Source organism: Heliangelus exortis, chromosome 12 (assembly GCF_036169615.1).
Source record: "Heliangelus exortis chromosome 12, bHelExo1.hap1, whole genome shotgun sequence".
NCBI lineage: Eukaryota > Metazoa > Chordata > Aves > Apodiformes > Trochilidae > Heliangelus > Heliangelus exortis.
The window spans coordinates 17,580,176-17,594,255 of record NC_092433.1 but is presented as its reverse complement, the minus strand read 5'-3'; the positions used below and the strand labels follow the sequence as shown (position 1 = coordinate 17,594,255).

At 48.6% G+C, this 14,080-nt stretch overlaps 1 protein-coding gene across 1 annotated transcript; it reads right to left on the bottom strand.

Moving 5' to 3' along the window:
- Positions 1-3,582: 3,582 nt before the first annotated feature.
- GPR27 (G protein-coupled receptor 27) lies at positions 3,583-6,120 on the bottom strand. Its single transcript, XM_071756321.1, has one exon. The coding sequence runs from the start codon at positions 5,810-5,812 to the stop codon at positions 4,670-4,672; it is 1,143 nt and encodes a 380-aa protein (XP_071612422.1). The 5' UTR covers positions 5,813-6,120; the 3' UTR covers positions 3,583-4,669.
- Positions 6,121-14,080: the final 7,960 nt, after the last annotated feature.

Here is a 14,080-nt window from a genome sequence, read left to right as displayed (position 1 = left end):
GTGCCTGGAGATCCTTAACATCACGTTCTGCCAATATGTGGCTGTTACTCTGCCTGGAGCCACTCTTCTGGGGGCTGCCTGAGTTGTTGGCAATTCTGAGCAAGTGATGCACAGGAGCAAGGTGACTGAGTTCACCCTGGGGGGCAAGTGGCAGAGCTCCAGCCAAATTCCACCCATCTTTTGCTGGGAAGGGAGGGGGAAATGCCAGCTTTGCTCTAGAAGCTTAGCACGTGTCCCAGGGCAGTCCCAGAGCTTTCTGGAGGTGTAGCTATACCACATCCAGGTAGAACTCCAGGAAAGAATGGTTGCTCTGAGAAAAATCCAAATTTCCTGCCCTTCTCCTCCAGGCTACAGACTTTACAGCATCCTGGGAGGCAGCTTTGTCTCCCGTGGTGCTGGGAAGGCAAATGATGACAGCTTGTGGGCCCCTGCCCATCTTTCACCTCTAGTGTGACTGTGGAATAAGACCCTTACCCATGAATAAAATTTGGCTGGGGCCACATATTTCAGCCCCTTTCCTAGCAATTTCTTTCCAAATCTGATAGCTGAGCCTGCAGCACCCCACAGAACTCCAACCTTTGAGTGTAGCAAACCAGAGATGGCCAGAGACACTTGAAGTTTCAGACCAGTGCCATTTTTCAGGCTGGTCTGACCTGTAAGTTTATGTTAAAAAAAAACAAACAAAACACCACTGCCTTCAGCATGGCAAGGTTTGGACTGGGGACATTTGCAAGGAATGTGTTAAATACCTGGTGAGTGAGTGAAGATGCCAGCAGCAACTGAGATTTCTCCAGAGCAGCAGCAGTTCTTGCTGCATCTGCAATTCTTCACCACAGATATGCAAAACCAAGCACTCTGTGACCTCTGAGCCAGACTGTGGAGAACCTCTGGGGGAGATGATATTGGTATTTCCTGTGATACTCAGCACTCATCTTGCCCAGAATATGAAAAACTATCATACAACTGCCTGGAGGGGTACAGAAAGGACTCAGTCTATATTCTGGTCAAGTGCAGATGGAAGAGTGGACGTGGGAGAGCTCCAGTGCCCCCCAGCTCCCCAAACCCTCCAAGTACTTTGGAGTTTTGGCCAGTGGTGTAGGGAGAGGGGTTTTAGACCATCTGAATTTTTGTAAGTGAGGCCAGGACTTGCACAACAAGGTGCAAGAACCTCTCACGTGGACGTGGGAGGTAATTATTACCACTCAGCTCTCAGGGAGTCTCAGCCCTTGGTACTTCTGAGCCAGAGCAGCAGAACTTTGGTTTTTGGATGGGCAGCTGAGGACATGGAGGCTTTGGGCTCTTCCTCAGAGGTCCCAACAGCATGAGGGATGGCTCCCTGTGCTCAGCCCATTCTTTTAATATTATTTGCCTACTTTTGTTATTTGGAGCTGGTTTTCATCCTCCCTGACATCCCTTCTCTGATCTTGGTCAAAGCATTTAATCTCAGTGACCCACTTTCCCTATGGGCAGACTAAAGGATGCTGTGAGAACATGTTAATGCTGTGCTTTGGAAAAGCTAGGTTTTTTTTTTTTTTTCCAACTTTTTAATCTTTTTTTTTTTTTCCTCATATTTTAGAAGGCAAATTTATCCCCTGGTGCCTCTCCAGCACTTTCTGTTTTTTCATACTTTCTTGGTGTACTCTGAGCCAGCAGGATAGTGGTGTTTGGTGGTGTGTCAGCACATAGCACTCTTTTCCTTTTCTGCCATGCATTTGTCCTTGATATTTAGTTTCACATTTTCTGGAATGAAGCTCCAGCCATCTAAACCCTGAATTAAATCTACTGGAGTTTCTTCTCTTCTGTGCCAGCATGGCCAGGATAATAATCTGCCTGATATTACCAGTACTTCAAACATAAAATTAACTTCAAATAGTACTGATTCCACCCTCTGTGTATTTCAGAAGTCCTGAGACAGCCCTGCAAGTACATGCAAGCAAAAGGCATGGGATCCAGGCATTTATTTTGAATTTTTTGTCCCCTTTTGCTGTAGCAAGGTAGGGTCTTGTTACCCCTGATGGGTGACAGCAAAGCATCAGTTATCTCCAGTGGGTAAGAACCAGAGTCAGCCACCCAGCAAGGGCATCTCTGAGATGGGGGATGCACAGAGACCAGAATTCAATACAGCAGCATGGCTTGGTGAGCTAAGTCTAAATAAAAGCATCAGGTCACTCAAAGGTGATTTTTTTTTTTCATCTCCCACATATACAATAGACTACGTAACTATATTTTTCTACAAGTGAAAAATCCATTCCTTGCAGCCTATGAAGAGGTTTTAAAATAACTTATTTTCCCATCTCTGAGGTTTAAATAGAATCAAAACTGTACTACTTATAGCCTGGAAGAGAGAGGATGCCAAAGTATCAAGCATTTTTAATAGAGTAAGAGAAAGAAAACATTGGCTTGGGTACCAGCAGGATTAGGCAAAAGAAGGCAAGATTTGAGTTATAGGCCACAGTTTTGGGCCCTACATTGCAGAAGTTTTAAGGAAATACAAAGACCTAACAGTAAACCAGGCATGTAAGGTATTCTTGGAATATAACTCCCCCCAAATCTCAGTAACACAGCTCCACCCCATTACTCCCCTCGATTCACTAAGCAATGAGCTGATATTCCAGGATGAATATTTAGCTAGCACCATAACCAGCTTCTGCTGTAATCCACTTTTTTTGACTTTCCTTCTCTACACAGATGCATTTCCAAGAAGTTTTGGAAATGCTCATTAATTCTTGCTTTGCTTTCAGGAGACTCCATCCCTGGTGCCACTTCTCAGCCCAATTCTTGCAGCATCAGTACAGCTCCATCCTCCTCCTCCCTTCTCCCTTCTCCGTGGCTACACCAACAGCTCAAATTCCAAACTTCTCCGTGTGCACTTGGAGAATTGTTGCCTCTCTGCTGTTCAGATCCGAGTTGGGGTTGGAAAGCAAGACAGAAAAGCAAACCAGAAGCCTCCTCCTAGTTTCCTTCCCTCCCTAAATCTGGAGCTGCCACCTCAGCCCTCTTCTGATCCAACTGTCACAGGCATCTCTTCTGTGCTCACTTCACAGTCAGGACAGCTATTTCTCAGCTGATGTCTAACAACTTTGGACTGCTCTCTACAGAAATACTCTTAGCACAGATGAAGATTTCTTCACAGGGACTGAGCTTCTCGCTGTCACTTTGGGTGGCACTTCAGCACTGCTCAAGTTTTTGTTTTTTTTTTTTTTTACTGCTAAATGTTAGGTGATGCCTCAGAAAGCAAGCACACCAGGGACAGCTTCCTCTGGGATGGCTAAAAGCTTGTGTCAGGATCCTGCCAGCAGGCTGACAGTTTAAGTACTTCCAGAGAAGTTTTTGCAGAACACAGCAGGTTAAAATGCCATGCTTAAAAAATGTAAATTGCCCACTAAAAACATAGTTAATCAGTGAGTACAGTGCTCACCCTGCTAAAATCCTGCTTTGCCAACTTAAATTAGTGATGCACAATTATGCCTTCTCTTCTATCATTAATGGAGGAGCCATTAGCTAAGAGAGAACTTTGGTTTCAGTAGACACACAAAAAAATGGCACTATTTAGACCTGTTGCACCCGTCATGAACTTAAGTCTTCTTAAAAATAGCTTTAGTCACTTTTATTAGTATAAACACCTAAATTGAGATCTAACAGCAAATAAGGATTGTGCTTGTCCATAATAACCTCAGCTGTGAAATCTACTCAGACACAAGACATAACAACCTTCCAATACACAAGTTATTTGTCAGCAAAGCAGAATGCTGCCATTCTGAAACAATTACATACAGTAAAGGTTTTCAATATTTTATTAAAGAAAACAGTCAAAATGTACAAGTATTACCCAGGTTTGTAGATAACTTCCTATAAAGGCAGTAAAATATGAATTTCAATCTAGGTTTTAAAAACTGGTTAGTTGATTATTTTTAAAGTTGATATTTTAAAATCACATTTCACAAAGAGTTCTGAAATATTACCAAATGAATAGTGCAACAAGAAAATTTAAATTAGTTCTACACTGACTGCATGTCAAGCAAAAGTTAAAAGTAACTGCTTCAAATACTCAAAACCATTTGAGAATGAATGAACCCAACAGCTCCCACCAAAAACTGATTTCTGACCACATCAGGAACGTCCTCTTCTTGTTCTTCACTGAAAATCAAATAATAATAATAAAACAACACCTCTTGAGGTCATAAAAAATAACTTTAGTATAAAATTGTCTTGGCCCTTATCAAATATTACATGAGTAAAATTGTTAAGCCTTTATCAAAACAGACAGGAATAACAAAACAAAACAAAATGTCATGGCCTTAATCCATATCTGTTGGAATCATGTCTAGAAAGGTTAGAAGCAAGACCAGAAACTCGAGCCCTGTTTTTTGTTCTTTTTTTTGTTTAAAAACCACACAATCACAAAGAAGAACAGCTTCTTACTGCCTAAGGTTTGGGGGTGTTCTGCTCAAGTACCTGTTCCCATAGACAGCAACCTTTTTATGTTCTGAAGAGAGCATACGCAAAATATAGAAAAATAAATAAAATAGCTTCTTACAGCCTAAGGTTTGGGTGCTGGGTGGTGGTTTAGTTTGTCCCCCACAGGTCACGCTCTCTCTTGAGATCATATGCAGAAACATGGAAAATTATATCCATCTTTCTTTTTTCTCAGAAAGAGAAAAGCCCCCCCCTACATCCCAAAGCTCTTGAGATCGCAAAGGATGGTGCCCTGGGTGCTCTGGATGCTTTGGCAGCATGGGAAGTGGGCTCGGAGACAGACCCTGAGCTCCTTGTTGAAGATGAAGCAGAGGATGGGGTTGACCCCTGCCTGGGCAAACGTCATCCAGACGGAGGTGGTCAGGTAGACTTGGGGGATGGAGCTGGCCTTAATGAAGACCCGCAGGTAGCAGGCCACAATGTAAGGGGACCAGAGCAGCAGGAAGAGCAAGGTGATCATGTAGAACATCTTGCAGAGCCTTTTCTCCATCTTAAACTCCTCCAGCACCAGCAGCCTCTTGATCTGGCTGTGGGTGGCCTGCCTTATGCCCACCAGGGTGGGCGGCGTGGGCCCCCTGCCAAAACCGGCCGTCCAGTTGGCGGCTGCTTGGCCGGTGGCACCCGGGCCATGGAAAGTCCAGTTCTGGCTGATAGCTGGGACCAGTTGGGCCGGCTTCATCTTACGGTGGCCGTGGATGAAGAAGAGCAGCTTGATGTAGACCAGGTGGGTGGCAGCGATGACGGCCGCCAGCATGAGCATGAAGCCCAGCGTGTCGTTGGCCTTGACGTAGCGGTGCTCGAAGATGCACTGCTCCTCCTCCCGGATGAACTTGTAGGTGCCCACGTCGAAGACGGGGGGGAAAGCCATGGCCATGGAGAGGGTCCACACCATGCACACCACAGCCAGGCAGGTCCAGCCCGTCATACGCTTGGCGTAGAAGCGGTGGTGGGCGATGGCCATGTAGCGAGTCACCCCCACGCAGAAGAGCAGGAAGGCGGCGTGGAAGCAGAAAAGCACGGCCAGGAAAGCCAGCACCTTGCAGCTGAGGGGCCCGTGGGGCCAGGCGGCCCCGCTGCGAACCGACAGCATGACGAAGGGGAAGCAGGCCAGGGAGCGGAGCCCGTCGGCCAGGCAGAGGTCCAGCAGCAGGTAGTACGGGGCGCGGTGCAGGTGCCGGTCCTTGAGGATGAGCCAGGCGAAGAGCACGTTGCCCGCCAGGCTGACGCAAAGGATCAAGCCCAAGGTGGCCAATTTCAGCCCGGAGGCGCTCAGCAGGCCGCCGGCGCTCGGCAGGTGCGGGCTGCTGCTGCTCCCCAGCTCGCTGCTGTTCGCCATCGGGTCCTTCCTCCTCCTCCTCTTCCTCCTTCTCCTCCTCCTCGGCGGCTCCGCGCAGGCAGGGCCGCGGGGGCTCAGCGCCGCGGCAGCGCACCGGGCCCGAGGGCCGCGCTGCCCGGCGCCCCCGTCCCCGCCGCCGCCCTCCTCCTCCTCCTCCTCCTCCCGCCGCCGCTCCGGCGCCGCGGGGCGCAGCCGCCGGGGGCCATGCGGGTCCCCCCGCACCGCGGCCGCGCTAGGGCCGCGCCCGCCGCCGCCGCCGCCCCCCCATGGGGATGGGGGATGCGCTGAGGGGGATGTGGGGAAAGGGGAAGGGGGGGGGGGAAGGGAAGGGGAGAGGCGCGGAGCGGCGCGGAGCCACCCACCCGCTTACCGCCGGCGAGCTGCTCCTCCGCGCCGGGCGAGGGGCCGGCCGAGCCTGCGCACAGCGGCGGTGGCTCTGCCCAGCTCCCGCCGAGGACAATGGGGTAAATCCCCCTCCCTTCTTCCTCCCTTCCTTCCCTCCTCCTCCTCCTCCTTCTTCCCCCCGCCTTGCCTCCGCCCCCCGCGCAGCCCGGCCCTTGCGGAGCGAAGGGGCTGAGGCAGGCGCGCAGCGGCGCGGAGCGGTGCGGAGGTCCCCCTGCCGCAGCGGGGCTGGGCGCGGAGCGGCGCGGAACCGGGGGCGGGGATGCAGCGGCGGGGGTGGGTGCCGAGGTGGAGCTGGGAGGCAGCCGGGGGGGAGCGCGGGTATCCCCACCCCGGGGTGGGGTGGAACGGAGTGGGTGACACCCACTGCTGTCACCCCGCAGCCGCGTGGGCTCCGGGAGCCCCGCATTACCTTTCTGGAGCCGGGAGGGTGAAGCCGTCAGCTTCTGGAGGTGATGGATGTGTGTGCCCGGCACAGGTGTGTCCGTGTCCATACATAGGGACTGCCCACTGCACGCGTGTATCGATCCTGTGCATCCATACAGTAGGGGTACACCCGTGTCACACCCACCCGTGTGCTTTTGCGAGGTGTAGCTGTGCTAAAACACCGTTTAACTCTGCACACAGGGTCCACTGGTGCCTGTTGCAGCTCTGTTTGGGGGTGCTGTACCGTGCTGGGCAGGGAGGTTTGCAGGGGAAGGTTTGTGACCATCATGGAAAAGCTGCCTCTGCAAGCAGAGAAGCCGAACATTTGGGGTATGACTGGGATTCCTGAGAAGACAGAAGGAGAAAGGGGGTAGCAAAATGCCCTCATTGATGCTTTTTGCTTCATGCAGGCACCTTCCAGCTCCCAGGCTCAGTTACGTGGGATCCATGGAGAGCTGGGCAGGTTTTTGTGAGCTGAGCGAAACATTTTTGGCCTGGGTAGCACAGAGCATCTGGCACACCCATAGTGTTGGTGCAGGGTTGTAATGGGCAATTTAATGATGTGGTCCAGTGAGACACAGATCCTTGTACTCTCTCTCCCACTTTGCCATCTTTGTGTATGTAGGGCAAGGCCTCTCCGTGTGCCATGTAAGGCAAGCACCAGCATGTGGCCCTGGAGATGCTAAATGCAATTATCCTACTATTACTGAGTTTCCTTCATGGCCTCTTGTGAAGGACACGTCTGAAATCCTTTTTTGAGCATTCTGTTAAAAGCCATCAGTAAATTCAGTTATTCCAGAAGCTGTAGCAATTAAATCATCTGCATAGGCCCCCAAAGTGGATGTCGGAGGAAGAGGTTTTGAGCAGATTTTTTTCTGTCTGGTTTCAAGAAGTCTCACTCTGTGTGGCAGGGGCCAGGCACTGACCTTGGTTGTGCCACCAGCCACCCAGAGCTGTTCTGCTGAACTCCTGGTATTTATACAGTGGTGGAAACGAAGTCAGACTTTGACCCGGAGATGTGTTGAGGGCAATCTGTACCACACACAGGACTTCATTCACCCGAAAATCTGCTTTGTGTCTGTTATTTGTGGCCAGTGTTAGGAGAGCAAAGAAATCCAGTGAGGAAAAATAATAATAATAAAAAACAGTGTCAGATAACTGAGGCTGCTTTTTGCTTCCTCCCGGTACCTCTGAGCTGGTTTTTTGTTTTAGGTTTCTCATTTCAGCTGAAGTTTTCCTGTGACAGAGAATTGCCCACGGGCTGTTCAGTGCTTTGTGCAATTTCCAAGGCTTTCCTCACATTTCCTGCAGTGACTCGAGCCCCTTGGTGGCACTGTCCCCAGGATCAGGAGCAGGGACCTCGGCTGCCCCCAGTGCAAGATGAATCCGTGTTCAGGGACTCTCCCAGGCAGGGTGCCAGCGGCTAAAACGCTTTGCCAAGCAGGAGTAGGAGGATCAGCTATCCTGGGAGGACATGTGGCTCTTTGGAGGAGACCTTGTGGCCCACGTTAGCTCTGTCATCTTGGCCATCAAGTGAGCAAAAGGCAAAACCACACCTGCTTCCCTCCTCTGTGCCCACGGGCAGGGTTTCTGCTCTGTCTGAACGCTCACCAGCACAGCTGGGCTGGCTCAGGAGCTGCTGTAATTCACTGCTATCTTGCCAGGCCAGCAGCACGGAGCTAGCTCATCTTTCTCCCACCTATGGTGAGCGGAGAGCAGGCAAGGAGTAGCATTTCATCCATCTTCCCAGCCCTGCTCCACTGATGGGGCTGCTGGAGATTGCTACAGGTGGTGTGAGCCAGGAATCTGGGGCTGGCTGAGAGGTGCCACGCTGAAGGACCAGGTTCTGGAAAAGAAAGGGCAGGTGGGATGTTGACAGTCTTTGTATGAGCAGGTTCCTCTCTTCCCTAAGGGGCTGATGTGGGGCTGGACTCACCAGGGTAGCTCTGCCTGTTAGTTACACCCCAGCCCTTGTTCTCACCTTCCTGCCAGGGGAATAAAGCCCTCCTTGTCCCAGGCATCCAGGCCTGCACCTTGAGCTGCATCAGACCCTTCTCTTTGCATCAGAACCTTCAGGCTCAACCAAGTTCCTCCCTTCAATCGTTTTCACAAGACAAGTTTAACCAAGAGTAATTCTATGCTTACAAAATGGTGCTGCACAAGTTAGATGGATTCCTCTGACCTTTCAGTGTGTTTTTCTTGAATTGGCTGCCTCTTCAGTCTGTACTCCCTGCCTCCAACAGGACAGACAGCTGAAGTACAGACTCTTGCAGCAAATACTGTGGCATCTTGCCTTCCACCAGTCACCAGTAGTTTTCCCAAAGCCATTTGTTATTGGTGATGCTGTTTGTGTTCTTGTGTCTGGGAGCTCTGCATAATGCTTTCTGGACAAGAAATGTCCTGTATCCTTAGAACTACTGTAGTAGAAATCTCTGGTGTGACATAAGGGATGAAGCAGGAAATACCTGGGGATGCCCAAAGGAGAAACCCAGAGCCCCTGCATGCCAGAGATACCATTGAGAAGCAGGAGAGGTGACAGTAGTCAGGCAAAACCATTTTGCCCTCACATGTAATTAAGGCAAGGAAAAGTTTTCAGGCTTAGTAATCCAGGAGGTGGAAAGGTCAGTCTGGAGCAGAAAGGGATAACAGAGGGTTGAGTCAGATGCTGGCACAGGAAAGATTTGTGTCCTCCTTCCTAGCTTCCTGTGATTCCTAGACAGCTCTCAGGGTGACATTCATTATTTGTGTTATCTTTGCAGCTAAGGGAGTGAGTCAGGGATCATGGTGCTACATGAGGAAAAAAAAAAAAACAAAAAGCCAAAAAAACCTGTCGCTTTTCCATGGGAACTTAAAATGCAAGTGTGAGAGGAGCAGGAGAGCTGATAGAAACCCTAGAGAAGGGGGAGGACAAGCAAAGAGTGAGACTGCAGCCCAGGGAATGGCATCAGTGTGACTGTGGCCATCGCTCATCCCTGCAAAGGGAGGAGGGAGTGTGAGGAGATAATGAGGCAGGTTTGTGGGTGTTTCCAGAGAGCATGAGAATGCTCTGTGACAACGATGGAACAGGGGATGACACATTAAGGGAATGTTTGGGCACTGGCTAACATGAAAACTGTGAGAAGTTTTAAGCCTGCAAAATTTACAGTACTGCCCAAATAACTGAACGGGGGGGGGGGGGGAGTCACACTTTCTGTGACAAGGGCACAGCCATGGGATGTACCAGTGAAATGAGGACAGATTTAAAACAATGTTGGAAAGTCCCCACCCCACCTTTGGCTTGCAGAGGGGTCCAGATGTCAGGCTGGGAGCTGCCATCAGGTTGAGAAGAACCCAGGCAAGCAAGAGGCTGGATCTGTGCTCCAGAAAACACTAAGGAAACATTTTGGATGTGGTTTTGTTCACAGAATTATTGGCACAGCCACGCAGAACCTGCAGATGACACCAAAGTGGATGTGAGCATCAATGTGAGTGTTCCATCCTGGTTTCCTGGATGGCAGCAGAGGATCTGCAGGCACAGTCACATCTCTGCATCTCTGTCAGGTACCTGACAGCTATCACATTTTTCAAGGGCTTATTCCTCACTGTTAAATACTTGCTATGCTCTCTTGGGGAGGGAGGAGAGAAGAATGGAGGAGTATATTTGGCACAGTGGGGAAGTGGACTCGGGTCTTTTCCATCCCTTAGTGTTGTGTTGTTGCAGAGGGAGAGAAAACCTCCTTCCACAGCAGCACTAATCCTCCTCCACAGCCAGCTGAACGGTTTGAACTTGAACAACTCCTCTCATTTTCCCCCCCATGTGATTGTGAGTCAGGCTGAGCTCCTCTATTCTTCTCCATAATTGAGTAGGAGATTATTTTGACTGGAAATAACCAGACACAGGTGTCATGACTGTGAATGCCTCCGTGTGTGCCACCTGCTAAAAGTTCTGTAGCCTTCTGCAAAAGGGAGCTTGGCTTTAAAGGCTCTGCTCAATGGAGAGGGAAGAAAAGCAGAGGGAAAGAATAGCTCCTTCCTGCTCACTTCTATCACTGGCTCTGCTACACTCCCCCCACTGAATTGTTGGTGCCACGCTGTTCTTCAGAAGCAGCTCTTTTGTGGAAGAGCTCCCCTGTGACACAGGGAATAGCTGCAGTGAGACAGGAAACATCCCTGACATTATGGCTTTCCACAGGAGCTTGTAGCTCCCATTCAAGTCCCACAGACGTGCAGAAAAAAAAAAATTAAAAAAAATTAAGAAAAGCCATTCCTCTCAAATCTCCAGAGGAACCTCCCCAGGCACAGATTTTCCTGTTCTTCTTTTCCTCTCATGGGATAAATTGGCTGCTTGGGCTTCCCAGCTCTCTGCCCTGGAGACAGGGAGTGGCCAAAGCAGCACAGGGCAGGAGGGATGCAATGTGCAAGCTCAGGGCTGTGTTTTACCTCTCCTATGAGGTCTTCTACCAGCAAAGCCAGATAGTAAGGAGCATTTCCCAAGATCAGGCTTTCTCCAGTTTATACATCAATGGGATTGCTCCAGGCTGTTGGACCAGCCTGCTGCAGCCTGGCCAAGCCCAGAAGTCTTTATCTGTGCTTTAGCAACCTCAAGCCACTGCTGTTCTGCTTGTGCATCTCATGTCTCAGCTGCTTACTGAGGAGCTAATGAGCTTTTGGAGATACATGGGTGCTATAAACTCCTTAGGCCAGAGATAAGCAGCTTATTGCCTTTAGGAGCACTGCCAGCTCCTGGCTCTGCTGCTCTGGTGCATCTCAGACCCCAAATCCCTCTTCCTTAGGAGGAAGGGTTGTAATGTCTTGCAATATATAAGTGTGTTTTTAATTCTATGTGTACACACCTGCATGCAGCTGTCTCCGTGGGCTGAGGTAGCACCTGGCAGTGGGACAAACAGGTGACAAGAGGCTTTACACCCTGTGCTGTCACATCTCCCTGCATGGCTGACTCCAGCCCTCCCAAATTGCCTTCTCTGCCCAGGGGATGCTACAGCTCATCAGCTCGGGACAAACCCATCCCCTTCCTCATGGCAAAAAGGCCTTTGGCATCCAATGCCAGAGTCACCCCAGGCAGCAGGTGCAGCAGCAGGACAAAAGGTGACTGTTTTGGTGAAGAAACAACTGATTTTCCTTGCCTGTCTAGGAAATTCACTGGATTAAAAAAAACCAGGGTGACGTACAACTAAAAGTTCATTTTCAAAGCCACTGTGAAATCAAGATTTTACTTCCTTGGTTTAAACTTAGCCCTTGCTGGTCTCCTCTTGCTGTCTACAGTGTCTGCCACCAAAAACAATCCTGGTGCAAGTGGTCAGCAGGACTGTTCCTGACAGCAGCTGCTGCTCTTCGGAGCCTTCAGATGAAATCTCTTCAGCTAGTCACAGCATCTTCATCTTTGTTGTGTATTTTCCTCCCCCTTTCTTCCTTTATATATTACCCAGGTATAAATTAGCCTGAAAGCACTCCTGTGAGGTGTGACTTGGAAGATAATTTGATATTAATCTCTACATTTTTTGTGTAGTTGCTGTGCTTGGAGCAGTTTTGGAAATAATCTGATCAGCGGGGAGAATTATTTGTGGTGCTGGAGGTACTTTCTGATACTGTCTTTTAACTTAGGTAAATAAAACCTGAAAGCTGATTTCTTTACTGCTATATTGTCCTTATATATTACCATTCCTTTTGGTTTATACCTCTGCACAGTTTAGGCTGAAGCCAGAACTACTCTCACCCATCTTGGCACTCTGCAGATGGATGTCCCCTCCTTGCCTCCAGCCCCTTTTCCCCTCCAACGAGAGGATGAGCAATGCAAAAACCTTCAATGCAACTAAACCTGTGAGATTTAACAGTATCAGAGTGTCCACGGACACCAGTTGAATGCTAAATTTTTAATTTAATGAGTGTTGTCTCTTTAGCTGAAGCCAGGTTGGGGAGGGATGATAACCCAGCAGCGTATTCCCAGGATGGAAAGCAGCAATTTGGGGGTCAGCTCAGGATTCTCCCCCAGCCCTGCAGTACAGACAGCTCAGTCTGCAATTTAAATCAAGCCATCGTGGCTAACTAACCCCTCTGTATTTAAATTACTTCTTCAGCAAAGGTGTTCTCCCATCTCTTACTCTCCAGCTGTAGAAATAGCACGGAAAAAGGTTTTGCCATTTAGAAGCCTTTGTGGGTCTCAACCATCTTTGTAGGCTAAGTAAAACGTGAAAAGCATTTTTTACCAGACTGTCCTCTCAAATGAGCTTTTAAGGGAGGCTGATGAAAAGGAATCTATTATTTTAATAGCACTTTCTCTCTGGGAAAAGGTCTTGCTAACTTACTGAAGCGGAGCTTGAAATAACCGATAAAAAACTGTCAGAAAAGCTGTGATGTAGTTTGGAGCTAAGTGGAAATTGTGACCAAAATCTGAGCCTACCTAAACCCTGAGTTAAATGCCAAAAAGCCCCAGGACTCTTCAGAGCATCATGCAAGCTGTTTAAGGATAAGAAATAACTTATTTGTTTGGGGTTGGGTTAGGTTTCTTTCTGGGATGTTGCTTTTGTGCTCAGGGTTTTTCTTTGGGAGGATCTGTGGATTCATTTTATATTTATGTGGCTTTTTGCTCTTGTATTTTATCTAATGAAGTTCACTTCAGTGATGCCTGGCTGCAGAGCTGTGTTGAAGCTGAAGGCTTCAGACCTGAAAGGAGCAGGGCAGGGCCCTTGGGAAAATCCAGCGGGATTTTTTTTTTTTCCGTAAAAAAAATAGTGTGGTTAAACAAATCAAAGCTTAGGGGAAAAAAGAAAAAAAAAAAGACATTGTTTATATGCATAGTGCAAAAACCTTGTAGAAAAACTCCATATCATCTCAGTGCCTATTGGATTACCTTTATAATCACCTTTACAATAAGGATGTGATGATTTGGAGGAGCAGGGAGGGTTGGATGGATTTCATCCCTGCACAGGATGAGCCCAGCCTGGGAATCAAACCTCATCTGCCAAGTTCTGTAAGGGCCATTTGCAGCTTTTCTTCTCAAAGGAGGGACCCAGCTCTGCTCCCAATAAATAAAGTGGGAATTTTCACGTTGATTTCAAAGGGAGCAAAACCAAGCTCCATAGAAGGGGAGAGGTAGCATGCGATGCTGCTTTTCTTTTTTTTTTTTCTTATTAATGTGACTAATTAAATGTTTGTATTTTTTAAGCACTAACTGGCTTTTGATGATCGTTTAGAGACTTTGAGAAAGTCAATAATTTGGATGAAATAAGGCTGTAGACTCCAGAACAAAGTCCACATGGAATCCGTGATGTTGCTAGGATACAGCTATTAGTATTTGCAGTGGCTGGAGTGTTTTTTGTGTGTGTGTGTGTTGTTTTTTGTTGGGTTTTTTTTTCAGCAGAGCTGAGTAGAAGAATAGGTGACTGCCTGATCCCATTTACACGATACTCCCTTAATTTACAGTAACAAAGCCAAACTTGACCC

Bases quoted from the DNA above. Each gene is read 5' to 3' on its own strand.
- GPR27 (XM_071756321.1), bottom strand. From the start codon at position 5,812: ATGGCGAACAGCAGCGAGCTGGGGAGCAGCAGCAGCCCGCACCTGCCG.